Source organism: Mucor velutinosus (assembly GCF_035048745.1).
Source record: "Mucor velutinosus strain NIH1002 chromosome Unknown tig00001564, whole genome shotgun sequence".
Lineage (NCBI taxonomy): Eukaryota > Fungi > Mucoromycota > Mucoromycetes > Mucorales > Mucoraceae > Mucor > Mucor velutinosus.
Window position 1 is genome coordinate 2,886,100 of NW_027041906.1, and position 25,534 is coordinate 2,911,633.

At 41.0% G+C, this 25,534-nt stretch overlaps 8 protein-coding genes across 8 annotated transcripts; 6 read left to right on the top strand and 2 right to left on the bottom strand.

Annotated features, from left to right (window-relative positions):
* Positions 1-1,553: 1,553 nt before the first annotated feature.
* On the bottom strand, positions 1,554-3,251 carry ATC70_011235 (uncharacterized protein; the record flags this gene model as incomplete). The annotated part of the gene is made up of 8 exons (XM_064830429.1): positions 1,554-1,835; positions 1,904-2,067; positions 2,138-2,308; positions 2,383-2,617; positions 2,672-2,820; positions 2,878-2,920; positions 2,982-3,049; positions 3,116-3,251. 8 exons carry the CDS (start codon positions 3,249-3,251, stop codon positions 1,554-1,556), a joined length of 1,248 nt encoding a protein of 415 aa, XP_064682931.1.
* A 510-nt stretch (positions 3,252-3,761) lies between these two features.
* ATC70_011236 (uncharacterized protein) lies at positions 3,762-6,001 on the top strand (the record flags this gene model as incomplete). Its single annotated transcript, XM_064830430.1, has 2 exons — positions 3,762-5,816; positions 5,882-6,001. The coding sequence occupies 2 exons, from the start codon at positions 3,762-3,764 to the stop codon at positions 5,999-6,001; spliced, it is 2,175 nt and encodes a 724-aa protein (XP_064682932.1).
* Positions 6,002-9,438: 3,437 nt separating this feature from the next.
* On the top strand, positions 9,439-11,048 carry ATC70_011237 (uncharacterized protein; the record flags this gene model as incomplete). Its single annotated transcript, XM_064830431.1, has 4 exons — positions 9,439-9,534; positions 9,593-9,711; positions 9,770-10,221; positions 10,285-11,048. The coding sequence occupies 4 exons, from the start codon at positions 9,439-9,441 to the stop codon at positions 11,046-11,048; spliced, it is 1,431 nt and encodes a 476-aa protein (XP_064682933.1).
* Positions 11,049-11,584: 536 nt separating this feature from the next.
* Positions 11,585-13,752, top strand: ATC70_011238 (uncharacterized protein; the record flags this gene model as incomplete). Its single annotated transcript, XM_064830432.1, has 3 exons — positions 11,585-11,732; positions 11,788-11,970; positions 12,110-13,752. 3 exons carry the CDS (start codon positions 11,585-11,587, stop codon positions 13,750-13,752), a joined length of 1,974 nt encoding a protein of 657 aa, XP_064682934.1.
* A 2,326-nt stretch (positions 13,753-16,078) lies between these two features.
* On the bottom strand, positions 16,079-17,631 carry ATC70_011239 (uncharacterized protein; the record flags this gene model as incomplete). The annotated part of the gene is made up of 4 exons (XM_064830433.1): positions 16,079-17,060; positions 17,116-17,310; positions 17,380-17,498; positions 17,563-17,631. The coding sequence occupies 4 exons, from the start codon at positions 17,629-17,631 to the stop codon at positions 16,079-16,081; spliced, it is 1,365 nt and encodes a 454-aa protein (XP_064682935.1).
* Positions 17,632-18,060: 429 nt separating this feature from the next.
* Positions 18,061-19,779, top strand: ATC70_011240 (uncharacterized protein; the record flags this gene model as incomplete). Its single annotated transcript, XM_064830434.1, has 8 exons — positions 18,061-18,121; positions 18,186-18,227; positions 18,288-18,420; positions 18,474-18,487; positions 18,560-18,616; positions 18,678-18,776; positions 18,839-19,686; positions 19,750-19,779. 8 exons carry the CDS (start codon positions 18,061-18,063, stop codon positions 19,777-19,779), a joined length of 1,284 nt encoding a protein of 427 aa, XP_064682936.1.
* Positions 19,780-20,665: 886 nt separating this feature from the next.
* NAG1_7 (Glucosamine-6-phosphate isomerase (Glucosamine-6-phosphate deaminase) (GNPDA) (GlcN6P deaminase)) lies at positions 20,666-22,215 on the top strand (the record flags this gene model as incomplete). Its single annotated transcript, XM_064830435.1, has 9 exons — positions 20,666-20,687; positions 20,740-20,793; positions 20,854-20,886; positions 21,058-21,143; positions 21,206-21,229; positions 21,299-21,310; positions 21,364-21,521; positions 21,578-21,900; positions 21,968-22,215. 9 exons carry the CDS (start codon positions 20,666-20,668, stop codon positions 22,213-22,215), a joined length of 960 nt encoding a protein of 319 aa, XP_064682937.1.
* Positions 22,216-23,060: 845 nt separating this feature from the next.
* ATC70_011242 (uncharacterized protein) lies at positions 23,061-24,785 on the top strand (the record flags this gene model as incomplete). The annotated part of the gene is made up of 3 exons (XM_064830436.1): positions 23,061-23,481; positions 23,547-24,560; positions 24,622-24,785. 3 exons carry the CDS (start codon positions 23,061-23,063, stop codon positions 24,783-24,785), a joined length of 1,599 nt encoding a protein of 532 aa, XP_064682938.1.
* Between the last annotated feature and the right edge of the window lie 749 nt (positions 24,786-25,534).

Consider the following 25,534-nt stretch of genomic DNA (forward strand, 5'->3'; position numbering starts at 1 on the left):
CTCAAAATTTTATATTTTATGAGCTACAAGCAGGGGATATCCAACTTTTTTTTTTATTTTTCTATAATAACTATACCATCGTATAGAGAATTGAAAAAGAAACAGAAGCTATTAAGCTTTAAGCTCATGTTCACTTTGTGCAATCAACCGGTACGGCCCTTTGAAATTTGTCCATTTTTACTCTTTTTCCTCATTACTCATCGACATCGTTCTCAGCAAGCCCAAATACAACATTCCCTAATCAACCAAACTATCCTCTACAAATTTTACTAGACATACAACCTGCATTCATATAGTAATTCATTGACTTTTATTAGTAGCACCTGCTCAAAATTTGCAAATTTCAAAAATCTCTGCTTTCTCAACATCAACGCACCCTATCTAAAATCCAATTGCTCCATCGTTTAAAGGGCAAAAAACTGGTATAGAAACAAGCTACTTTCAATGCGAATTTCAAAATTGAATTTCAGAGAATTCAAAAGAGATGAAAAAGAGAAAAAGGGGAAAAAAAACTTGAGAGCGATGATTTCAAGGTATACACACTCTCTTCAGGAATGAAAGAGCAAGCCATTTAGGACCGTTTTTACAGATACACAAAAGCTTTGGAGGTCTTTTCCTATCTTGTATTTTATTATCGCAACATTTTGTATCCAAGGTACAAGGCAGTGTTCATGAGGAGATAGATGTCGTCGTTTTTCTGTACATAAACACAAAATGCTGCCTGAAAGTCCTTCAACGAATGATGTATGAAGAGACAAATGCAATCCATATGTAGTGTGCGTCTCATCTTCATATCATCACTCCTTGTTAATAGTCGACACGGTATCATCGGGCCTCAATGAGACTTTATAAAAGCATTCCCAACTCGCTGAAAGGATGGATCTAATCAAGCATCAGCGGCAATAACGACTGCACAGTTGGCATATCATCATTTTCAGCGTCGAGATCCCGAACTTGAATGATAGCAGATTCATTTCAAGGCAGCGTATTTGTTCGCTTTGGTCAGAATATAGCTATGTGCGATACAGCAGCTGATGCGATGTACAGCAATACTCAGCGTCATTTGGATGGAGATTGTAATGAAACAAGCGATATTAGGCTGCACGTTGTTTTTGTGCATTTGCGTATCCTCGCTTTGATGATTAAATTTGGCGGATAAGTTTGCATATGCACATGCTGTGGTTCCAAATCCAGGTAGCAATATATCTTTCTCTTGAGATATGTAGAATTCACTTTATATTCAATTCTGCTGTACAATGAGCAAATGTATGGAGATGGTGCGGATCATCAAACTTAAATTGTATCCATGACGATAGACATGTTTAATCTAATAAATGGTGTACATCATTATAGATCGTTCCATGATGATATCCGTGTAACGATGGACGATCAGAACGAGAAATTTATATTAGGTGCAAGAAAATGGTAAAAAGGGGAGTGATGGCGCACACACAGACACACGTTTCAACACAACACCACCTACAAAAAGAGCAAAGAGAAAGGGGGGTATTTTTTTAATATGTAAAAAGTTATGCGTAATAATATAATAAATTCTAATCATGGTGGCTTCCTGTACAAGTTAAAAAACCAACAACATTTTTCCAAAAACCATGCTTTTCCTTTCGTTCATTCGCATTGGATTTTTTGGGGTCATTGAGGGGCACATAAGCAGGTACAGATGGCATATCATTGTTGTTTGCTTGAATCGCGGTAGGTTTGCTGCGATCGTGAGCAGTGGGTGTTCTTGTTCTTCTACTGTTTTGATGTTTTGGTTGAGATTGGTGATGATGTCCTGATCTTCTAGCACGAGCTTCCTTCAATTGTTTGAATCGATTCTAAATAGGATAGAGCAAGGATTTAATAATCTCCTTTTGGATTTCATTGTTGGTGTTGTAAAAATTACCTCCCATCCTTTTCCTTCGTTCAGCAACATCCAGTCGTATACGCCATCATCTTGTTCATTTTGACGTTCTAAAACCTTGTCAAAGAGCTCTCTCAAGAAGTCATAGTCTGGAGTTTCCTCAAAGCCTAATTTTCTGACGTATTGAAGATAGATGCCAAATTCCTCTACAAAGAAGCAAAAAAAGATTGCTGTCAAAAAAAGGGCAAATCATCGTTATTCTGATTTGAAATGTACCTGGAAAACCTCCACAAAGGTCTTTCACTGCTGTTGTTTGCTTTTTCTCTCCAATCTTTTCATACTTTTGCTTGTTGGTTGCTGCTTTCAATCCCTGCCACGGTAAGGAGCCTCTCAAAAAGTACATGAAAACATGGCCCAGAGCTTCTAAATCATCACGTCTTGATTGCTCTATAGATAAAGGAGTTTTTCCTTTAATAAAAGGAGATTCTCGATAAAAATAAATGGTGTGTTAGAATACATACCTCTTCCCAAATGAGTATTGATACTCATGTATCTTGCAGTTCCTGACAAGCTCCTGCGCTCCCTGTAAGGAATATGCTTTTTTGTCTTTGGATCACGGTAGGATTTGGCCATGCCATAGTCGACCAAAAAGACCATGTTTGCGTATTTTGTTCCCGGTCGTCCAATCAAGAAGTTGTCAGGTTTGATGTCTCTGTAAATCAAATTACGTTCGTGGACGCTTTGAACACGAGAGATCTAAATAAAATAGATGAGCAAACATCTCAGCAAGCGTAACTGAAAGGGGCTCACCATTTGTTTTGCCACCATTGCAACAGTTTTGATAGATAGTTTGCGGTTGCACATGTCGAATAGATCTTCCAAACTTGGGCCTAGCAAATCGATAACGAGCACATTGTGAAGTCCTTCATGGCCAAAATAATATGCATTCGGAACACCGGCTGATAAACTTCATTTAGTTTTATGATCATCGCATCTAGTTTGTATTGTTTTCTTACGAGATCCTGCCATGATTTTATATGATCTATGCTCATCTCGTAGCTATGAAATCGAAACATTTAATTGATGATTCATGTGTTGCCGTCATAGAAAGCAAAATTACCTGAGGCACATCGCTCTTTCGAGGCTCGAACTTGATGGCCACTGGTTGGTTGTTCAGTAGATTAACACCTATCAATACAATTCAATGTTGGCATGCGATGAAAACAGACGCAATGGCATTCTGATGTTATTTACCCTCGTAGATGACACCAAAGCTGCCTTCACCGACTTTCTTGCCCACTTGATAGTGAACACCTACGATCGTGCTTGCTGTGGATGTAGCACTATGGCTACTGGATTTATCTGGTATGCTTTGCGATAGTTTTTCCATTATCAATAAAGATTATCTTGCAAATCGAATGCTAGAATCAAGTGAGGTGATATTTGGATATGAGAGAAAAGAGAGAGAAAAGAGAGAGAAAAGAGAGAGAGAACGAGAGAAAGAAAGGAAACAGGGAAAAAAAAGATGAATCAAGAAAATTTTGTTACACGGAAAAACGAGTGCGGGAGTTTCAAAGGACCAGATGAAAACACAAAAATAGGGTTAAAACGAGTTTGGTATTGACTGATTGGTTTAAATCAGGCCATTTTATTTTAGATGTGCACTTTTATTGTTGATATTTATGATGATAATAAATATAGGTTAAACGAGGAGAAAAGAGCAATGTTTGGGAAAGAACCAAACAGGGAGAGACGCAGTGACGGAAATAAAGAAGAATGTGTGGGTGTGGATCGCCATCAGCATTGCGCTCTTAACGTTACAATTTTTAGCAGCAATGTAGATTTAGGAAATATATAGAGAAAAAAAAGCATATATAAAGGGCACACGGCAATTTATTCCATGAACCACTTTGACCTTACTCCAATTCGTATCATGAGGAAACATTTGTTGATTCCATTGTATATTACTACTCTCATCACTTTGACTCAGGCGAAACTACACCAGTATGAATTCAACATCACATCCACTTATTTGAACCCAGATTGCTATCTTCAAGGCTACTCTGTGCCGCTTGTGAATGGGCAATTCCCTGGACCAGCCATTCATGTCAATCAAGGAGATGAAGTCGAAATCCTTGTCCGGAATCTTGTTCAGTCCCATAACACCAGTATCCATTATCACGGCATTCGACAGATCGGAACAGTGGAGGCAGATGGCGTACCAGGCATCACGCAGCACGCTATTTCACCCAACAATACTTATTTGCACAAGTTCAAAGTGCATGAGCAAGCAGGCACGTATTTTTATCATGCGCATGTGGGGTTACAGGATGATTCCGTCAAGGGTGCTTTTATTGTTTATGAATCTGATAAAGCCAACCCCGCCTCTCAACGAGCCGAGCTTCAGGCAGGTCCTTACAAGTACAAGAAGGATTTGATTTTGCAGGTGAGCGAATGGTGGCATGACGACCTCAAGAACCGTGAAGATTACTACTTGAGCGACCAGTTCAGATTCGACCATGGAGCTGACAGCATTCTTATCAATGGCCGCACTATCTTTGATCCCAATGTCAGTGGCCTGTCCGAACAGAACTGTCAAGGCTACACCACATTTGATGTTGAGCCAAACACTGCATATCGCTTGCGCATCATTGGAGCAACTACTTTCAGAACATTGGCTATAGGTGTCAAGGATCACAACATGACATTGATTGAAATCGACGGTGAACTGACACATCCCTACAATACGTCCTTCTTGGAAGTGGCCCCAGGTCAACGTTATTCGGCATTGCTGCAAACCGGAGATCACCCACCTGGTACCACATTTGCTATTGGTACTAGCTATGTTTGGCGTCAACGAGGACATGGTATTACAGAAAACGGGTTTGGTTATATCCGCTACACAGCCCCATCCAAAAAGACGACTTTGGATTCAATGCACACCAACTTGTTTAAGCCAATCCACAGGTGGGATCAACATTCGTTGGAACCTCATTCTCTTGAACCTCGCGCTGAATGGCTCGGTGATTACCATGACCAAGACTGTCCTTCTAATTATCAAGATCAAGATCAACAGGTCAATGTACAAGATTTTCATGCCAAGGATACCAAGGCTGCTCCCATTGAACCACCAAAGCCTAAGGCTGGAAATGGCAAGAAGAAGCGATGCCTTAAGAAAGATGCTCAAGGTAACAAAGGTGTCCTTAGTGGCCCTGATGGCCCTGGTGGCCCTAGTGGACAAGGACTCGGCGGCCAAGGTGGTGCTCAAGGCGAACAAGGCGGTCAAGGTGGTGGTCAAGGTGGTGGTCAAGGTGGTGGTCAAGGTCGCCCAGGCGGCCAAGGTCGTCCAGGCGGCCAAGGCGGTGGCAGAGGTGGCGGAGGCGGTGGTGGTCGCCCTTTCAGGGAAGAAAAAATCTATGTGGATCTACCAGCATTCCCCAAGATCGATCAACCAGATTGGTTCTATCACAATATCAAGCCTTTAGCGCCTCGAAGCCCCATTCTAGACCACAAAGATGTACGAACAATTGAACTTTCCACCAGCTACATGAAAATGGACGATAATACCACACGCTACATGGTGAACAACCGTATCATATCTCAATCCCCCGTGCCTAGATTACTAAAATACGATTCCAGCAAGCAAACCAAGATGGCAGCCAACCTTGAATACAACCCTCTTTTAGATACCTATCCTATCATGGCCAATGAAACGATTGATTTGGTATTTCAAAACACGGTCAATGCTGTCGGCGGTTGTTTGATCCATCCTTGGCATACACATGGTCATTCTCATTACTTGATTGCGTCTGGCGAAGGCAAATACGAACATGCGAGAGACAAGGATATTCGAAACTTTGAATTCCCCATCTTCAGAGACACGACTTCTGCTTATCCCTCGCTCCCTACGAATGATACCGATGGCTGTGGGTGGACTAAAGTGAGATTTATTGCTGTAAGTACACATACATAAAGGAGTTGTGATAAATCATTGTTGTGCTGACATTTCTCGCTACATAGGACAACCCAGGTTTCTGGGCAGTGCATTGCCATATCACTACACACATGATTCAGGGCAAGATGATTGTTTTAGAAGAAGCACCTGAATTGATTAAAAAATACCAGCGTTATAAGAAATAAAGCACTTTTCATTTATTTAAATACTATCAAATACAAGTGTGTCTACACTTCGGACGGCTCTCTACCTTCGCTTCGCTTCGGTAAGAACCAACCTGCGCAGTGGCAGCTTGCGCTACCGATTGCCCTTGTGTATCTTATCAAAATGCTGCTACTTTCATTTTAACCCTCCACTGACACATGAAACTCCTTCATATTATCTGTGGACCTGATTCTTATGTGATGCTCTAAATCTATATACACGCAGCTACTTCATATACGGGCAAGTATCATACAGATATTTCCCCTTTTTAGCCCTTAGTATCCCTAGTACAGCAAAATCTAAATGCATTTGAGCCACGTTTTCTCGCGCTCAAGGCCGTTTTAGATCGTCAGAATAGCACCAAACAATTGCTCTCATCTGGCAGTTACTTTCTGACACGTTTGCTCAACTTTTTGGGATCAAAGAAACATGAATGAAATTCGACCAAAAAGCATGAGGGGTACCTCATGGCTTTCACCGGAAATCAAACGATCGCGTTTTTTACCTTGAAAACGAAGACTTTTATTATGGTAGATATTAAATCAAAATGTTTCTCTCGATCCAACGCAACTCCTGAAATCATCTTTGTGGGACATTGATATGGAAAATCTCAACGTTTTGGCCAGAAACCTCTTTTTCATATTTCCATAAATTACTCAATAAGTTTAATCAAAATGTCTATCTTACTTGATACCATTAGGTGCGCATTGAAAAGCACTCCAAGATAGCTTAAAGAAGCATAGTATGATTATAATCGAATCTGGCAGAATAGATCAATCAAGTCGAAAAAATATTTAGATTGGGCCAATCTGGAGTAGACTAAGAGTCTGAGTTGGAATTAATTCTGGCGGCTGCTGAGGCAGGCTGGCAAACTCAATGCAATAATAGATGCTTTTGAAGCCAACAATGGAGAATAGGCGACGAGATATATAGTACTACCTTAAGCCATGTTATTTTCTTTTGAAGACTGGCATTTAATAATGCCAATCCACTGAAATCCTTGCAAGAGATCAACTTTTATCATTTTTGGGGCTGCGAAAGTGTATAGGGACAGTAAATTTATTATGTTATGTTGCTTCGGTCTAATGTTTCTATCATGTTGTTTCGTGTTACTCTTCCATGGCATCGCCATTCTTTTTCTGCTTGGCTTGCTCTCCAATGGCTATTAAGAATGACTCAACACTGTTACCAGCAGAAGGATCCAAGCCCAATTGAGATAATAAAGGTCCAAGCTGTCCTGTCTGAAGAGCAGCACTCAAACTTTGCAATGCTTGACTGAACTGAGGACTTTTTACAACCTGTCTCACTTCTTCTGCTGATCGTTCTGATTCCTCTGGTAAAAAGGGGAATAATGATGCACAAATCTCTGGGTCATTCAATAAGGGAGTAAGGGATTGTGTTGTCAAAATGTCACTTAATGCGATAGGTGCTGATGCTTCTATTTCAAATGTGAGTATAGGTTGATGTGGGGGTCAGTAATACTAGTAAAATGTCGATACTCACCAGCAGGTCTGACATTGGCAAGCATTTGGCGGAGTTGCTCCAATTGTTCGTTGGATTGCTGTGGAGTGGCAACAGGAACATGTGCTGTAGAGGCAGCAGGAGCTTCAGAAGAGGGGGCAGCAGCAGGAGCAGCAGGAGTCTGCTCAGACACACTGGTGGTGGGCTCGGCTGCTGAAGCATGAGTAGTAGCTGTGGAAGCAGCAGCAGCAGCAGCAGGAGTAGTGGTTGCTGTTTCCATGGACTCATCCTCATCATCCTCATCATCTTCGTCTTGTGTATCACCAGATCTAGAGGATTGCTGGATAAGAGTGCTGCTATTTATATACCCATAAACACTGTACATACCCATTCATACTATTTAAAAACTGCAAGAGGTTCTCGGGAGTAATGTTGGGATCTAAATCACACATTTAGTACACGAGGCAATCCCATCTCATCTACCACAGTTTACCTTGACTTTCGACACCGTTCAAGAGTCGCATTAATTCTGCATGAGAGCTAGATTCATCCATGTCAGAAGCAGCATTCATGTTGGCATCAGGATCACGAATCAGCTCATTCACACGCTCAACAATCTCCTTATCCTTTTCGTCGGTTTTGCTTTGCATCCAGTAGAAATGACGTTCATTTGATGTTTTGAACTGTAACAGATAAACACGGCCAGTTGTACATTGAGTGATTTGGCGAAATTCAGCTTCATCAGGAAATATGATGAGATCCTGAATGTACATTGTATTAAAAAAGTGCTCATCATAGTGATCTCTCTCTCTAAGTCAGCTTACATCTTCTGCAACGGATTGGTTTTTGCGTTCCTTCCAGTACAGGTGCAATAATCTATCTTCGCCCTATATCCATCGCATGTCAGCGCACTAATCAAGAGTTCTAGTGTGTCCACTGTACCTGATCCATGTAAACTTGCCTACAATGCGTAGTTGTCGTGTTAGTTGCTATCCGTATTGCAGTGACTACAACCATCTTACCCCTTTCTGGTGTCAGGCTTAATCCAAGTACCATCCACTATACATTTTCCAGCATTGAATTGAACTAAATGGGTTTCTGCAGGAGTAGTTTGGAACAGATTCATTGTGTATACTCGATATGTTTGACTTGAACAGCAAAAAGAAGAAGAAAGAGGAAAAAAACAATTTTTTCAATGCATTACAAAGCATTCTATACTCTTACATCTCTGCCGCGACGTCACGTATACTGGATTTGGACTCGAAATAGCTGCTGAAGGTGACTCTTTAGGGTATAGATGTCTCTTGAGGCTACACCTTTGCAGATCTGGCATGCGCAAAGTGTAAGTCATCCATTGGATGGCTTGAAAAGGCCCAAGCAATGCTGAAAACACTCAATTTCATGAATGGATTGATCCAATCGTGAAGATTGCTACATTGAATCACTAACGATTCCTTCACATATCGAAGCAGTGTATACAGTGATTCAATTTCCGCTAATAATGGCTATTGCTGTAGTCTGATGGATGAGAGATTGCTTTCGGGCATAATTAATAGATCAGAATCATTCAGTTGATAACAATAGCGCCATGGAGTAGACCCTCAGATCTGCAGGCCTTATGGCGCACAAAACGCTGCTGCCATGCCAACATGGCCAGATTCCGGCCATTCGGAAGGCATCTTACATCACAACCTTGGGCATATACACCCACTATATTATAGAGTATAGCCTCATGTGACCCCAATGTAAGTTGAACGAGAACATCCAGAAGTAGTCCCATCATAAGCTTGTACAAAGTTTCCCACGGCAATGACCTTTTTATATTGTGTTTAGATCCCCAACGATGTTGGTTGTTCTTCCATCATCACAGCATCTTTTGACATTCAGGGCCATTGTCTATCAGCTTTCAATCACCCGAGACATTCAAAGATCTATCTTATAAATCAACAAAAGCATCATGTACTTGAGATCATTCAAATCCATTTCATCCTCCGTTGTCTCGTCTTCTTCCCCTTTGACACGTTGCCGTCCTTCAAGCAAACTATTTCTCACGGTAAGAAACATCTTTTGTTTTCCATAGTATAGCCAAAAGCTGAATCTTGCTCCAATAGCCTCACAAGTACCATCGATTTGCTCGTAGTTTTCATGCCGCTGTTGCTAGAGAAGCTATCAAGCCTTTTCTTTTGGCCGATATTGGCGAAGGTATTACCGAGTGCGAGGTGATTCAATGGTAAGCTGGACAGAAGGAAGCTCAGGTCAGTATTTGAAACTGAAGGCAATGATGTTAGGTTTGTGGAGCCCGGGTCTACAGTAGCTGAATTCGACAAGATTTGCGAGGTGCAATCAGATAAAGCATCTGTCGAGATTTCCTCAAGATACGCTGGCAAAATTTTGAAATTGCACCATGGATTGAATGATATTGCCAAGGTCGGATCTCCCTTGGTGGATATTGAGACAGACGAAGGCGATGATCAGGTGGCTGCTGCCCCTCAAGCTGCTGAATCTGTGCCTGACGTGGCCATTCAACAACCCGCACAGGAGGAAGCTGGCTTCATGAATAGATCAGACAACAATGCTTCGACATCTTCTGGCTCCGTTCTCGCAACTCCAGCCGTGAGAAAATTGGCCAAGGATAAGGGAATTGAAATTTCAAGTGTAACAGGCACTGGCAAGGATGGCAGAGTTTTGAAGGAGGACATTTTGAACTTTGGTTCAACGACGGCAGAGGATATCAATCAAGGTGATGTGAGCTGAGCAAGGAAAAGTGTATCATGTATCACTCATACTGTGTCGTATAAAATAGAGAGCCATCAAAGCGCCAATGCTAGTGATTCTGCTACTACCTCTCAATCACTCAGTATGGTCCAAAAGGCCATGTTCAAGTCCATGACACAATCGCTCAGCATTCCCCAACTGGGATACAAGGATGATATCGAGATTGATGCTACTACCAAGTACCGTGCTGCTTTGAACAAGCACATCTCCAGCCATCCCGATCGCTACCCCTTCACCAAGATGACTTACTTGCCCATCTTTGTCAAATGTCTGTCTATTGCTCTTCATCACTACCCTCTGATGAACGCCAAGCTCTCTGGCAACTTGGACGATGTGAATTCCATCAATATTACCTACAGACCCTCTCATAACATTGGCATTGCTATGGACACACCTCAAGGTCTGGTTGTCCCCAACATCAAGAATGTACAAGACAAGACCATCTTTGAAATTGCCTCTGAAATCCATCGTTTGTCAGAACTAGGCAAGAAGAATGCCATTCCCATGGCTGACATGAAGGGAGGCACCATCACTCTCTCCAACATCGGCACCATTGGCGGCACATATGCAAACCCTGTCATTGTGTCTTCTGAATTGGCTATTGTCGCATTGGGAAAAATGCAGAAATTACCTCGTTTCGATGCTAATGATAATATTGTTGCAAAGCAAGTGATGCCAGTGAGTTGGTCGGCCGATCATCGTGTGATTGACGGCGCTACCATCGCACGCTTTGGCAACCACTGGAAGAACCTGATTGAAAACCCTGCCTTGTTGGCTAGTGAATTGCGATAAATGAATAATAAAAATAGAGATTTGTATACTAAAAGCAATTGATAAGGAGTTTATTTCATATACTGGCGGCAATGGCCATAACGTTTTGCGTTGCTTCAAATCATGCGAATGTTTGTCGTTTTCTAAGTGTCTCCATGTTGCTTCATTTCAGAATATATAGAGACCACATTTGTTTCTTGCAGACTGATGATATTATAAACTACTTCTGTAGATAACGATGCTGTACACCTGCATACCTTTCAGGGGCACACCTACTATCGACCAATGTGTATGTATCAAGCCAGTTCTTCTCAGTTTCTAGAAGAGCCATATACGGCTGGCCCTCATGGCAACGTAGAATACAAGATAGAACACTTTTATGATATCAGAACTGTATATTGCATGCATTAGTAGAAAGATAATGCGCATTGCAGCATTAGTAGAAAGTTAATGCGCATTGCGTATTTACACGATGCTGATGCATTTTAGTGCTGGTATATAGGAGGAATCCTGCTTTCGTCACTCTTCTTCTCTTGTACAATTGTTTTCTTTTAAAAATGGGTGGAATCGCTTGCTACTTTCAGTTTGATTCAAGTCAAAATAAGGCTGTGCTTGACGATGAAAATCTCAGCAAGTCTCTCGAGTATATCAACCACCATGGGCCAGATTCCATAGGCATATATTTCTCGGCATGTGGTCGTATAGGTAAACGGTTCTCTCATTACATAGAATGATCAAATGCTAATGGATCGTAATGCAGGCCTTGGCTATGTTCAACTATCCGTCGTAGGCACGGATAACGGTCAGCAGCCTCTCTCTAATCAAGAAAGTGATATTCATGTCGTTGTGAATGGTGAACTTTACGATTACAAGCGTATCAAAAGCAAGCTTCAAGCAAAGGGCTACCAGTTCAAAACCGAAAGCGATAGTGAGATTGCTCTGTGTTTGTATCAGGAATACGGCCTCTCTTTTTTTGGACCATCTGCGTGGCGAGTTTGCTGTTTGTATCTGGGACGCCAGAAAAAGTCGCTTCGTCTTGGCGAGGGATAGATTTGGTGCCAAGCCTCTGTATTATACTATAGTCAAGGGAGCGCTCTTGGTAGCAAGTGAAATCAAGGCTTTTCTTCCGTTAGGATGGCAACCAGAATGGGATGTTGATTCTTTGATGAACAATGGCGTGATGTTTGATTGCAGAACAGTTTTCAAGGGTGTTAATAAGCTGCCAACTGCTCATTACATGGTTGCTTCGTCTGCTGGAAGTATACAAATCAGACCTTATTGGTGTCAAAAGTATGCAAACAAACTTATCCAGGACACTCGCACTGTCGAGGCCATGATCAAAGGCGTCCAAGTCCATTTAGTGGATGCTGTCAAGCAGCGGTTGGAGGGAAATGTAGCTGTGGGAATTTATCTTGACGACAATGTGAATACGTGTTGCATTGCTGGCATTGTGAAGCAAATCAGAAAAGAAACCAACTCAAAAGAGAAGATCAAAGCATTTTCCCTTGCTATTGCGGGTGGTAATGAATTGAATGAGAATACGATTGTTAAAAGAACAGCCGAGCTTTGTGATGCTGATTTAGAGATACTGCAAGTGTCTGAAGAAGGCCTCCTGGATAAATCTGAAGAGTCGATATGGTATGTGGAGCAACCTCATTTGAACTTATACGGTGTAGGAAGATTTATGCTTTCGAAATTGGTCAGAGATCAAGGCTACAAGGTGATGCTCACTGGTGACGGGGCTGACGAGCACTTTGCTGGACACCCTCATTTCATCAAAGACTACCCTCGAGAAGCTGGCAGTAGTGTACCTGATGGCTTTGGTTCAGTATCCAATGATGAAAGAGCAGCACCTGCGCAGAAAATGAACACTACAGAGAACAACATTGGAAGAAAACACGTAACTGGCAGCATGCTGAATGGCTCAACTGCCCCTGCCTTTCTGGAAACAAGCATCACTCTGGCACGGTCATTTTACTCTGAAGAAGCAATAAAGAAATACAGCCATCGAGATCCTGCTCTCACCGTGGCAGAAGCATTGAATGGTATATCACGCAATAACGCAAACAACAAGTGTCATCCTCTTCATACAGCAATGAGCGTTCAATGTACAACCGTGCTTGCAAATCATGTGTTGAGTTCTTTCAGTGATCGTTCTGCAATGGCTCATTCTGTAGAGGTCCGTATTCCTTTTCTGGACCACCAACTCTGCGATTACGTGAATAGCCTCCCTCCCTCTGTCAAAATCAAGGCTGAAAAGGATGGAACGCTTATCGATAAATGGATCCTGAGAGAAGCGGTTAAACCCTATGTGACAACAGACGTCTATGAAGGCATTAACCATCAGTCCTACTCTGCGTTATCATCAGACAGCACTTTTATCAAATTATTGAAGAAGCATCTTACAAAGGAAAAGATTGAAAGACTTGGCTGGATCAACTATAACACAGCTAAGGCAGCCAGAGAAAGCTACTGCATCACCAAGAGCCATAAAACGTACCAGGATCTTTTAGTCATCATGTCGTATGTGGTGCTCTCTAAACAATTCAATGTAGCAACTGCTAGATTTGAAACAGTGACATTTAGTAAAACCAAACAAGTCAATAGCGTCGAGAAACAATCCTCTGAGCCACATCGCAATACCGTAGTGTCTATTTTGCTCAAGAAGATTGTAATGGCCGTAGTCGCCATTGCTCCTATGGCGTGCTCCTACTATCAGCAATAATTTTAATAAAAAGCATAGCCATCATTAAGTAAAAGATATGCGAGACAAGCCTTCTTAATCTTCACTATATCTAAATCTAATCTACCACTATATATACTGTAAAACGTTCGAAAAAAGTAGACAAACAAATCATGTTCTTTCAAAATTTTAAAGAATTGTGTACCGTACAAGATGAATAAAACCACTGGCAAAGCCGGCAATGGGAGAGGGTTTGGGGGGAGAGGATAACGCGTCTAATTCAACACTTGATAGCATTAATTTATAGGGGGGTTTTACCGTAGCAAAGCAAAGGTGCAAAGCTATGGTAATAAAGCGTCTAATCCAATACTTGGTAACATAGATCTATATGAGGGCTTGATCGCTGCAAAGCAAAAGTGCAAATATATGGCAACTAAGCATCCAATCCAGTATTTAATACCATGGATCTATACGAGGGCTTGATTGTAGCGAAGCGAATATGCAAAACCATAGTATCTAAGCAGCAAATTCGGGTTTTCATTTCCATTGTTAATAAGCTTACCAGTAACGTAGCGCATCAAAATCTGCATGAATTAGCTTTACCAAAATCAATATGCCTCCTATTTGAATTAGGAGTTGCACAGGCTATAGAACTGCCCTTCTAAAAGAATTTCAGCTACCAAAGATATGATTCATGCCGTGTAAATAAAAGCTATAAAGCAATACATAACTAAATTTGACAGCTTTCAAACCTCCATATCTTGACATGTAGACCTTTCTGAGCCACTGGAGTGACACTAAATAATTGTTCTCGATTAGTACTTCCTGACACCTTTGCTCAACTTTTTGGGTCAAAAAAACATAGCCAAAAATCGACCAAAAAGCATGAGGGATACCTCATGGTTTTCATCGAAAATTAAATGATCGCGTTTTTCATCTTGAAAATGAAGACTTTTATTATGGTAAATATTAAATCAAAACGTTTCTCTCGATCCAAAGCAACCTCTGAAACTACTTGTATGAGGCTTTCATATGCAAAATATGGTTATTTTCGCTAAAAACCTCATTTCAAATTTTATTAAATTGCTCAATAATTTCAGTCAAAACACTTATTACAGTTAACACCATTGGAAGCGCTTTGAAAAGTACTTCAAGAATGTAGTAGGAAGCGGGGTGATTATCACAATTTGCATAGTCGAATATCACAAAACAGATTAAAGAAGTCGAAAAAAAACAACATCTGTCCAATCTTAAACAAAAAAAAAAAAACTGAGCTTAAATTAATTTTGGCAGGCTTCGCTAATGCTGGCTGACCTAAATACGTTTCTGTTGATGACAAGGATGATTGCGATGCTGATTGAATGAGGATCATGGAATTAAAAGGACAATTGAAAAGCACAAATACTTTTTTCGGGGAGCTTTGCCTCATGAATATGTCTTTTGCAATGGCAATATCTCAAAAAAGTGGCTGTAAATCTTGCACAAGTCCTATATTTACTTATCACCAGCTATATGTCGTTATCTATTAAGAGCATCAGCAGCAGCGAATGATATGGCAATTCTATTATCAGAAAATGACGATTATGATGTACAAATGCTGCATAAAACTTGAATTTTCTTTCATATCGTCTCAATAATAGGCTTTGTTTGATATCAGTGTAAGCAAAAAGGATGCTGAGGGAGATACCTCCTCTCCTCCTCCTGGTGGCTCTAATATAACCTTTCTTTTACTAACTAATAATAATAACAAATTGTTTAAACACTACTTGATATACCAAAATTTTAATATATCTGATTTAAAATGTCTTTGACGAGAGCTCGCAGGGCGACGCCGACATCGAGCGTAGCGAGATAGGTCGGCTAGTATCATTATACCAAGAATATATTCATTGCAGTAGTCAGGCATTACCTTTCCCCTTGCTGATTTGTATATAATAGTTTGCAGATCCATTCTTCTCAATGCTAATTTTTATGTGTATAGTCTATGAGTCCAGGCTCAGTGAAATACCAGCTTTCATTACAATTGATTAAATACTTCATTCAGTTGTTGTAGATAGTTGATAGCACTATCTACGTGATTAAATGTGCTGCCATAGCATTTACCTCTTGCTTGAGTGATAAGATGTCTTGGGCACAATGGGAAGGATACCACCATTGCTTCTATCGAGCACACTTATTGAAAGCTAGCTCTTTGAAAGTTTTATGAAAAAAGGTTGCTTGTACAATCACTTTGAATATCAAATTCTGATGGTTGACTATCCTTGTACAAGCAAGAAGCCTAGATTTCTTTTTTACATGCATAAACATCATTTTCATTCAAATTACATAGTTTTAATAAATGGGAATATACACAGTTTGTATAATGAAATTACGCATTAAAATAGTTTCTGACTTTACTAGTAGCATTTTCAGCCAAATCCTTGACAGCATCTAAATCCAGCGCAGCTTGATCAACAAACTTTCTTGCCATAGCTACGGCTTGATCCTGTACATTATCCCAATCACCGAGTGACACCATATCATTGCTGTTGCTATAAGATCTGCTTCTTTGATCGTCCATATCAGACTCTCTGCCAAAATACTGATCGGACGAAATAGCCTTGGCGCTGGTGAATTGAGACAATCGACTGGATTCAGCAGCAGAAATAGCAGGGTCGTATTCGTTTCTGCCAAAGTACTGATCAGACGAAATAGCCTTTGCAGATCCAAACTTGTCTCGAGCGGTTCGACTATCGTCCTCTTGTTGCTGATACGATCTTTGAGATGGCATAGAGATGCTGCTCTTTTTATCATCCATGTTCATACGACTCATGCCAAATCCAAGCTTTTCGTATTCATCTTCTTTGTTTTTGCTGTTGGTGTCCATATAGGCTAGTCGAGAAGAGAGTGGCTTACTGGTAGCAGCATCAGCAGTATATGGTGATGAGGAAATGTCGTTGTCGCTTTTCTCTGTCTCTTCGTCTTCGTCCTGGCCGTATTTGATGTTGCGCTCCAAATCTTGCTTTGCCTGAGCTTCAGCAGCCTCAAAATTGAAGTTGACGGGTGCCTTTTTGATGCCAAGTTTACCTGATTTTGCAGACTTGCGAGGACCACGAGCGCCACCAACAGAAGAGCGTGCTGCGCGCGCAGTAGGTGTGATTACCTTGGCAACAGGTGCCTTTGCTTCAACCACAGGTGTTTCGGGTTTATCCTCTTCAACAGGCGTGATGCTGATGCTGTCCTCTTTGATGATGTTGATGGGCTCTGGCTGCTGTTGAGGCTCTTGAATAGGCGGAAGAGGTGTAGCAGGAGGCTCCTCAATGCCAGAATCTGCGCCATCGTAAATATCAATCACCACAGTTCTTGGATTGCTAAATGATCACATGGATTTAGAGTTTTGTTGCATTTTGCATAAATCCCACTTACGCAGCAGCATCTTCAGCAGTTCTTTTGGCCAACAGCTCCTTGTATTGTTGTCCGGTTCTGCTAGTATATTTCATTCTAGCATCATTGGTGTTCATGCTGCCACCGTTCTTTGAAAAGAACTCTGAAGCAGCTTGATTGCCACCCATCTTCATCATGCGAAGTTGTTCCCAGCTCCAAGAATCGAGCACAGTGGATCTATTTGAGAGAGAGAGAGAGAGAGAGGCTTAGTATGGTACCCATTGGTTTCTTCACTGAAACCCTTACCGAACAAAACTGATATGAACACCCAGGTTGCGGTGAGCAGATGAGCAATCGGTACAAATGTAAACACCAAATGAAACAGAAGCCCAGTTGGGATTCTTTGCGTTGCAGTCAAAGCATGCCTTTATAAATGAAAAATGAGTTACATGATGAACATCTAGAGAAAAAGAGAGCAGAAAGACCCACCTTGTTGTAGCGGTTTTGCTTGAGTTTTCTAAAGATGGTTTGGATTTGTTCTTTCGTAGGCTCTGGCATGTTGGTTTACTTGAAAGAGAGAGGGAAAAAAACAATGTTTTGAAACGAGATAAAGCGTTCTTAACGAATGATAATGCGTCACGCTGTGTGATATTCTCGCTGCGATACACTTGAAGGTACTCAAATGCCAAAAGCTGTACATTTGGTTCCGCTATTGTTCTGGATGATGTGAGCAAATGTGTCAACATGTCTTTCCAATGTTATAACCTTTTCTTGGCATGGGGCTTAGCATGGCTATTCCATATGATATACTGTACCAGGAGAGACTGTATCTTGGCTGCAATGGCGAGTTGATGCCGAGTCTATACAGAGATGACAAGAGATCTGGGACTTAAAACGGGATTCAAGAAACACAAGGTATAAAACAAGCTGCAAAAAAAGTTTTCCGTGCTTTTCTCTTTTCTCTGCTATCTATCACAAGCATTCAAAATGAAAAAGAAGTTTTCAATGCCTACTTCCATCAACTCACCCTTGCCAACAAGTTTGGCCGGTAAGATCATGCTTGTGAGTGTTGTTGATTTAATTGATTTGACTCGATTTGATATCCTTGCTAGGTGAGTGCAAGAAAGCCACAAAGATCCTGAATGCATTTGTCGGTAAGAACTATGGCAAGCGTTAATAAGGAAGAGGATACTGAGAGAACGACTGTGTCATAGACCCAGGAGAAGGTCTTGATAAAATTATTCCTAGCTCGATCTTGGAAAAGGCACAAGGTTTGGCCATCTTCACTGTGTTGAAGGCTGGGTTTCTCTTTTCTGGAAGAGCAGGCAGTGGTCTAGTCGTAGCTAGGTAAGATAGCAAGCCCATGCTTACATCTAATTGTACTCATATACCTTGATTAGATTACCTGACGGATGTAAGGATCTGATTGCGGATCTTGAATGGTGTAATTGCAGAATGTAGAAAACTCATCCTTGATTTATACTAGCATGGTCTGCACCTTCAGCAATTATAACAGGCGGTATGGGTGCTGGTGGGCAGATTGGTAATACCAAATAGGCTTTTTTTTTTAAGCGCATACAGACGTATTAATCCCGATAAATTAGGTGCCGAGCTGACCGATTTTGTGCTTGTACTCAACACCAAAGAAGCTGTGAAGACATTCAGTCATTTTGGTAATATTACATTAGGCGGCAATGTGTCCAGTAAGTAGGGGTACAAGATAAATCGAGATCGGTATAGTATATGCTTACAGTGTGAATGATAGTCGCTGCTGGACCTGTTGGACGAAACGCCGAGGCATCTGGATCAGCCACATTAAAGCATATTTCAGCCATTTACTCTTACAGCAAAACCAGAGGGTTGTTTGCAGGTGTGTCATTGGAAGGATCAGTCATCTTTACTCGTAACGACGCCAACGAGAAGTTATATGGGGAGCGTGTTACTGCAAAGGAATTACTGAATGGCACTGTAGCGCCTCCTCGTGAAGCCGACTCATTGTATCGTGCTCTCAATGCTAAATTTCACACACTGGGTAGTACAGGCGCCATGTATCAACGTACCATTCAGCATGAAGAAAGTAAAGGAAATACGTATAAAAGTACGTCTATCTCTGCACCAGGTACGCTACGCATTCCTGGCGTGCGACAAGTGGCAGGTGGTTACGGTGCACCTATGATTGCTCCGCCTGCACCACAACAGGATCAACTATACAAGCACAACACGGCTCCGTCAGTTCCCTATCAGCCGCACCCACCACCAAGCCCTATTCCTACATACAACATTAATAACAACTACAGCAACAGCGCTGCTTCTAATTACACTAATAACACGACATACAGTAAACCTGATTACAAGCAAGCAGTGCCACCACCATTATATGAAGGTCAGCAACTTAGTTTTAGTAGAGATATCAAAAAGAGCGTGGCTGTGCCGCCACCACCTCCTCCACCAAGCCAACATTCCAAACCCCAAAGAGCGAGAGCATTGTATGCGTTTACAAGTGAGCAGGAGGGTGATTTGACATTCCAAGCAGGTGATATCATCACAGTTACTGAAAAGACTGAAAGTCAGGAAGATTGGTGGACAGGTAGATTGAATGGACAACTTGGATCTGTGAGTAGACACTATTGTCATTTTATACAGAGATTTGAATGCTAACACAATGTTTTGCTTTAGTTTCCTGCAAATTATGTGGAATTGATATAGCCACGAGGTTGATGAATAGTATATACACATTTAGACGAGTCCTAATAAACGGAGATAGCTGTAGGAGGATGCGAATACATGAACATTGCCACAGCATTGGATGCTGTTGCACTAGTATAATACTTGAAATGTAAAGCAGGCACAGAGCTCGGAATTGTACCTGATTTCAATCATTCAGCATTCACAATGTTGTTTCACTCTCATTGCTAGTGTGATGATAATAGGATCGATTTCATCATGCTGCTATTTATAACGGCGTCCAAACTACAGTTGACCGACCAACGAATGCTAGCAATCTGCATGATTTTTGAGATTGCTGATCTACAGTCATTGATAGCCAAGCACAAGGTCATATCGATTGCAGGTGCTGAAGAAGGTAAATAGCTGTTTGCGGTTCAGTTTTTTATAGTACTTTATACACCCGTTCGTTACGTGAGACAAGCGGATGTGTACTTGCCATTATCTTGTACTCATCACTGGATTCGCGTCAAATTTCGCTTTCCTTTCACCTTCCAGTCCTTTCATCAAAGGTCACAGCTTTCTCTATTACGCTCTATAATTTATAACAATACTAGCATCAACTACAAATATAGTAATTTTCTCCCATTTATTTGTTTTGTCCACTGTTGGCAAGCAAGCGTGGGGACAAATTCAAAATTCGTGGGAATTTTGCTTCTATTTTGACATTACTCTCTCCTGCACTAGCATATTGGTTACCTTGCAGCAGCAGCAGCAGCAGCAGCAACAGCCAAAGCACAAGTAGATATCACCAGAACCACGGCAGGTATAAATTTCGACATGTTGCATCTTGATCTTCTCTTTCTTTTCTTTTCTTCTTTTCTTTTCTTTTCTTTTTTTTTTCACCTCTTTTAAAAACGAAACAAACATGTTGGATGTTGATGAAATACGTTGGTACTCGTTGATCTACTCACATATACGCTTTACTCATACTTACTATAGCTGAAAAACCTAATGTAAATACTCTGGATAGCGTCATCTCGGGCTTATTTGGAGGTAATTGATGACTCGCTCCACCATTTTGTTTTCGACCTTGTTGACCACATTGGTTTTTAGGTTTAGCGGGTTTAGCAGTGGGTCATCCGTTTGGTAATAACAAATTGCATTTCCATGGTTGATACGAAACGTCAATTCTAATCATGTTATTATACACATACACAAATACACACACACACACACACACACACACACTTATAGACACAGGTATATCGCATAACGATTCTGACCATATCATATCTTGTATCTAAACACTTACTATAGTCAAAGTAAGATTGCAATCTCGAGAGTTGGCTTCTAGATATAAAGGCACGTGGAACTGCTTTATTACAACAATCAAACAAGAAAAAGTTAGTATTTGAATGAAACGCTAAAAAGAGATCTGCTTATTTATGCCATTTGTATATTACAGTTTGTAGGTCTCTACAAGGGAATGGTAGTATAGATATGTCCTTAAATAGATAAGATAGATAAACTAATATTTTTCTTATCAACGTGAATTCAGGCCTCTCCTGCCGTAAGTTGAATGATTTTAACATGGCAACTACACAAGCTGACTATTCATACTAGGTGGGTGTTGCTGGTGTAAATGCCCTCGTCTTTGGGTCATACACATCTTTGATGCAATATCAGCAAGAATATGATAAGGACAGTTCAAGTTCATCAGAGCAACTGCCACCTTTACGGCATGTACTCTTTGCTGGAATGGGTGCTGGTGTCATTACAAGGTAGCAATGTACTCTTGCTATAAAGCTTTGTTCGTCATGACTCATTCATTTAATAGCTTTGTAACATGTCCAATGGAATTAGTCAAAGTGCAATTACAAAGCCAAACACAAGTAACTGCAATAAAGGGCCCCATTGATTGTCTAAAAAACTTGTATACAACAGGTGGAATCCGGTACTGCTTTAAAGGCATGCTACCCACAACGCTACGAGAGCTCAGCTTTGGACCTTACTTCCTCACCTATGAATTTATTTGCAGAATTATGACCACATCCGATCCAAACAGCATCAACAATAGCACCTATGAGCTGTCTGGTCCCAAAATAATTTTAGCAGGCGGATCTGCTGGTATTGTTGCCTGGTGCTCAACGTATTTTGCAGGTAAACGCAGATCTAGTTGCACATACAAACTCGATTTACACAAGTTAAACTTGCATTTGCCCTGTAGATGTTGTAAAAACACGTATTCAATCCGAACCTGAAAGATACAAAGGCTTTATAGACTGCATAAAAAGCTCCTATCGAAATGAGGGATGGCGCATCTTTTTCAGAGGGCTTACACCAACAATCTTAAGGGCCTTCCCTTCAAATGCTGCGACTTTTGCTGCTTACACATGGACAATGAAATTATGCCAATCCAGCCAATTGACTGCAGTGAAACAACAACACAACAAGAATGATGCTATTCTATTGTAGAAAAAAAAAAGGGGAATGAAACAATACCGATTGCTATAACTCGCCAGTTTTCAAGGTGGATTTTCTGATTTCAGATAGGGCTGTTTGCTTATCGTATTTGTTATTGCATGTGCTCATATTGGCCTAATGTGAGCCTTGTTTGCTGGTTTCTCTCGTTTTACCTTTTACTGAGTGCAATAAATATATACATTTCACCATAGCGAGACTGGTATTACATAACCAAAACCTTAGATCTTGTGCTTCAAGACGGCTGTAGTGTATCTGGTCCACATGTAGAGACTTTAAAGTGAGTAGGTACAAATTTCTACTATGCATTGATGCCTTCTATGTATTCAGCACTGAAAATCAATCAAATGGAATAGTTCTTTTATCCATACTATGTCGGATATGCACGTTCATTGATCGGGAAAGTGGATAAAACTTGTATTTTTCCATGGATCAGGGCCAAAACACACACTCCATAAGCCAATGGATGAGCATTCTTTTCACGGGGGGCCGAGTACCGAGAGCAATAATGGTAACACTGCCTAGTATTAATTGCTGGAATCGTTTACATTTTAAGCAATAAGGTTACATAAGATAGCATATATATATATAGCAAATGCAGTTGATATCCCATGAAATGGAGAACCGAGTAATGAACTGGAAATATATTACGAGTACTAGTGTACATGATAGGCTTGCCTGTTTATATTGCGCATGTAACAAACACATTATGATAGGCTCGGTCTCCCTCGCCCCGAAGAAAACATCTATTGTTCATCGTCTATAAAAAGCGACGATTTCGTGGCATGCCCAACTCTTTTCTTCTCTTCCATCTCCAATTTATATTCTACACTTACAAGATGGACTATTTGCAAACAATCAGTCAATCAACACCTATTCATAATGCTATTAGACTCATTCAAAACTTGCCTTTGACTCATAAATTAGAAGAATTTTACAAGCGTGCATCTAGAAATGAGTTGATATTCGTCGGGGCTGCTGCATTTGTGACACTGTACAATCTCAAGGCTTATGTCAATGCGAAACGACAAAAGCTGAACCTGCCACCCTATGTACCTTACGGGTTGCCTTTGCTGGGCCACACCTTGTATCTCATGGCTTCGCCCTTCAAGTTTGTGGACTGGTGCAATAAGAACTATGGCGAAATCTACGACATCAATTTAATGGGCAAAACAATTACTGTTACCAGCAAAAAGTGTGCTGAAGAGACATTCAAGGCAGAATCAAATGATTTATCTCTCAACGAAGGCATTGTTAATGGTTTGTGTTTCTATCACCTGTATTCATGCGCCACACAAGTAATTGGCTGACTCTTTTGATAATAGACATGCTTCATCTCAACTACTTATTCACAGACAGAGAAATGATCTTGTCATCCAAAGCCAATGCTGTTGTTGTTCGAGCAGTACTTACTAGCCAACGAGTGCCTTTGTTGATTCCCACCATTCAAGAGGGTTTAGAGCGAGGTGCCAATGTATTACTCAAGTCCAATGAGCCTACCATTGTCAAGAAACCCAGCATCTTTTTTCAAAACTACGTTGCCTACATGAGTGTTGGCTCCTTGATCGGCGAAGAGATTGCAACCAACACAGAAGTCATTCAATCTTTTGCTCAATTTACGGGCGACATTATTGGCAATATATCTTACTTTGTACTCCTTCCCAAATTCATGCACTCTTACATTTTACCCTTCTTGCAAACATCTTACAAGCACCACCATGTCATGGAGAAATACGTCATGCCTATGATTGCCGAGCGTCGTGAAAAGCAGAGACTTGCTAAAGAAGCTGGTAAAGAAGATGAGCTCGAGCGCGATTTTTTGTATGGTCTAGCCGAGTATGTTCACGTCGATGAAGATGGCAAGGAAACACTGTTCTCTGAGGAGGAGCTCGCTCACAATGTCTTGATGATCGCTTTCGCTGCTGTCCACACGACATCCACCAATTTAAGTTACTGCATCTACTGGTTGATTGCTCGTCCTGATCTCAAGCAAAGGCTATTGGAAGAAATCAACCGTGTTACTCCTGGCAAAGCTCGGGTCACTCATCAAAACTTGCTGGATATGCCCTTCTTGAATAACTTTGTGCGTGAATCACTTCGTCAAAGTGTGGACAGATTGGCCGTGCAAAAGAAGGTCATGCATGATTATACCTATTACAACGGTTATCAAGTACCCAAGGGACGCATGATTCACACTACTACACGTCAAATGAACTTTGGTGAAACTGCTGGTCGTTCATCTATCGAGGAGATGAACCCTGACATGTCCAACAACAAGCCTTGTTCTGCTCCTGCTAGAGATTTCCTTACGTTTGGTATGGGTAAACATTTATGTCCAGGTAATCATAATAATGTGCTTTTGATTTATCAAGTGAATACTCACCGTTCAATGATCTATAGGCCGTTTCTTTGCTATTCAAGAAATCATGATGTCTCTTGTTTATCTCTTGAAGAACTATGACTTTGATACTGTCAGTGGAAAGAAGCCACATCCTGTTTCTAGTATTGCCAACATCGCTGTTACCAACTGTGAAGAGCCCTTGGTTTTCACACCCAAAAACTAAATCAAATGTATATTGTATTTATTTATTTATTTATTAAAAAATGTTATTATAACTTATCAAGTATGAAATCATAGCTTTGGGAAAACTCTTTTCGCTTTTAGTAACTACACTTTGTTTAGTTCAACAAGTGCGGAATGACCACATCAGGTTGTTCAATAAGGAGCATGTGAGTGCCCTTCGAAACATCCAATCTGAGCAAATTGCTATTGAGTTTCCAGGTTTCGGATGCAAAAGGTAGACTGTCGCAAGTAAGAATTGCGCTGGTATGGTGAGCCCTTTGATCGCTTTGCTACATATATAAGATTCGTCGAAACTGTTTCCAAAGATGATTTATTTAGATCTTCTTGCACACTTCAGCTTGAATATATGATCATCCGTTTCATGCAACCCGTAACTTGCATACAGTTCAAAACCTTCTGGATGAAGTGTCTTATAAAATTCCTTTGACAAAAGCGATTCATGCAACACTTCGGTCACCTCCCATTCCTCTATTCTTTTCTGGAAACCCTTGGCCACCATCTGTGAACCAGAAATGGCCTCTTTGATTGAAGCTCGCACAGGAGGTTCAGATAGGCACAGACCGCTGAACGTTCCTGGGCAGTAATATATAAAAGTGATGTCAGTCTGACCATACTCTCTTTGATCGCGAAGCTGGCCCTTGAATTTCTTTATAATAGAATGGGGCTTTCTCGTGATATCCTGTGGCATGGCTAAACAGAAATGCTACCCTTCGATGCTGTTGTTACCAG